The sequence below is a fragment of the Lathamus discolor genome, chromosome 6, assembly GCF_037157495.1.
Source record: "Lathamus discolor isolate bLatDis1 chromosome 6, bLatDis1.hap1, whole genome shotgun sequence".
In the NCBI taxonomy this organism is placed as follows: domain Eukaryota; kingdom Metazoa; phylum Chordata; class Aves; order Psittaciformes; family Psittacidae; genus Lathamus; species Lathamus discolor.
The window spans coordinates 46027164-46029360 of NC_088889.1; the positions used below are offsets into that span (position 1 = coordinate 46027164).

The 2197-nt window shown below is 37.1% G+C and overlaps 1 protein-coding gene across 6 annotated transcripts in view; it reads right to left on the reverse strand.

The window, feature by feature from the left end:
- Positions 1-356: 356 nt before the first annotated feature.
- Positions 357-2197, reverse strand: part of MEIS2 (Meis homeobox 2) — a 174255-nt gene continuing 172414 nt past the window's right edge. For 4 of the 6 annotated variants that reach the window (XM_065686589.1, XM_065686587.1, XM_065686590.1 and 1 more), the window contains one exon: positions 1733-1822. Coding sequence is in view for 2 of the 6 variants with exons in the window: in XM_065686595.1 (XP_065542667.1) it covers positions 1536-1822 (287 nt within the window). In the remaining 4 variants the exon portion in view is untranslated. Of the gene's footprint in view, positions 1823-2197 lie in introns of all 6 variants that reach the window. The other 2 variants (XM_065686595.1, XM_065686594.1) reach the window with 1 other exon arrangement.

Below are 2197 nucleotides of genomic sequence, written 5' to 3' on the forward strand. Positions count from 1 at the left end.
TCAGGGGGCACGTACACATACACTTAACACTCACGGGTCTACTGGTCTGCTATCTGGGCCTTCACAACTCAGAATCAGCCTCTATGTTATTAACAGGTAGCACAGATATTTCTCTGAAACACAAGCTGGTGAGAGAATATTGTAAATTTTGTTTGGTCTGGCATAAATATCAATAATCAGCAGAAATAGATAACCTCAGATGTTCTTTCATTCAATTATTCTGTGAGTTCTGATGACAAGCTTGTTTCTGATTTTTCCAACCTTTCTTCTCCGTGCTGATAAGAAATTTGTTTGAGACATGTCTTCCAATAACTTCGGTCTCTCCTAAGCATGATTAAAAACACAAAAGCCTAACAAAAAATCAAAAATGAAATATTTATTACCGCATTTTGTGACTTAACACCTTTTTTTTTCTTTTTAAAACATAACGTCACAGTCCTCATACAAGTATTTTAATGTAAATTTTGACAAAGCTTAAAGGTAACAGCATTTTCTTCTAGTGAGGAACACGTGCTGAGAAAGGAAGAATTCATGGACATACAATACCAATTCCACAGCAGATCTGATACTAGCAAAAACATTCTTTTTTTTTTTCAATTGAGGTAAACACATAGAATATCTAACATGAAACAATTAATAGACTGAACTCTGTACGAAGTTTGTTACAGTATTCTCTTGCTTTTTTTTCCCAAGCTTTGAGTTCGTGATAAAGTCCTAGGTTTGGTGCAAAGACCTTTAGTAACTTCTTTCATTGAGGAAAGCTGCCCAACTTTTAATTTTGTTTTGTCCAAAGCCAAGGCTCAGAACTACTGGAAGAAGCTCCTGCTCTGTCTGTCTTTTAAATCTTCACCTGCAAGCTCTTCGAAGAAGAGTCCAAAAAAAAAAAAAAAAAAAAATAGACTGGGGAGGAATGGGGAGAGACTTAATGAAGCACAAACTATAAAGATCTGTTTGAAACTAAAGGACACATTTTATGAAGGAACAAAACGAGGGAAGGGCAAGGCCTTCTTGGAACAGTCTTCTGAGTGATGAGAGACCCAGCAAGACTTTTCGTCTTCATCTCCAGGGTAGTTCTTTTCTCACTGGCCAAAACAGGTCTTTCATGGATAGTGACTTCACTGCTGAACCAAAACAGTCATTCTTTTGGGAACAACACACATAGTGTGGAAAACAAGGATTTTTTTTTCTTCTAAAACTATTTGAGGCAACGTAACGGAGTGATCAACAGAAATGTACAAGTTAACTTAGTTCCTATGTTTATACTACAGTAGTTATAACTCTTGGAGTCTTTTTTTTTTTTTCCAGAGGATCTGTGTACATGGACATTTTCATTTCAGTGAGCCCATGGTTTCACATTTGTGTTCTTGTTTCGTTGGTCCTCTGTTGTTGATGAAAAATGACAAAAAGTAAAAAATAATCACAGCTGTCTGGAATTTCGTATTAAGTGTCAACATCTGGTCAAAGTTCAAAAGTCTTAAAATAGTTTTTTTTCTTTTTTTTCGTTTTGTTTTGTTTTTCCCTTGAGTTCCCTTATACTATTGGGCATGAATGTCCATAACCTGTCCACCAACACTGGGGTCTACAGAATTTAACATTGTGGGGCTTTGTGCTGACACGGTCATTCCAGGGTGAGTAGGGGGTCCTCCGTGCATCATCATGGCTGGGTGATGGGGGTGACTTGGCAAATATGAATGGATTGGGGGTCCATGTCTTAATTGAGTAGGGTGTGGGGTCATCTGGGGAGGAGTGTAACTTGGCTGTGCCATACTCATACCCATAGGACCACCCTGAGATATGTAGTCCCCTGGCATGCCTTGCAAACCTAGACAAAAAAGGGGGAAAAAAAAAGCAGGTCAGATTCCTCAACGTTTTCACAATTTACCCATCTAAAATGAACAGGAAAAACAACAGACACTGCAAATCTTCCGTCTAAAATTAGCTGCAGATTCTTGCCAATGTTTGCAGACATTCAAATTCTAGTTTGCATTTAATTTGATCATTCAGCAGGATAATGCACATAACAGAACTAAATATTGAGCACAACTGAGTATCACAAAATGTAAGTGTACTTTAAAAAAAACAGTGGGTGAATCCCTATGATAAATTTTACAAAGATGCTGCTATATGTAAAGACTTGTCAATTGAGCATAAGTATATGATTCACTTCTCTTTGGTATTTTAAAAATGTAAAAGGCTA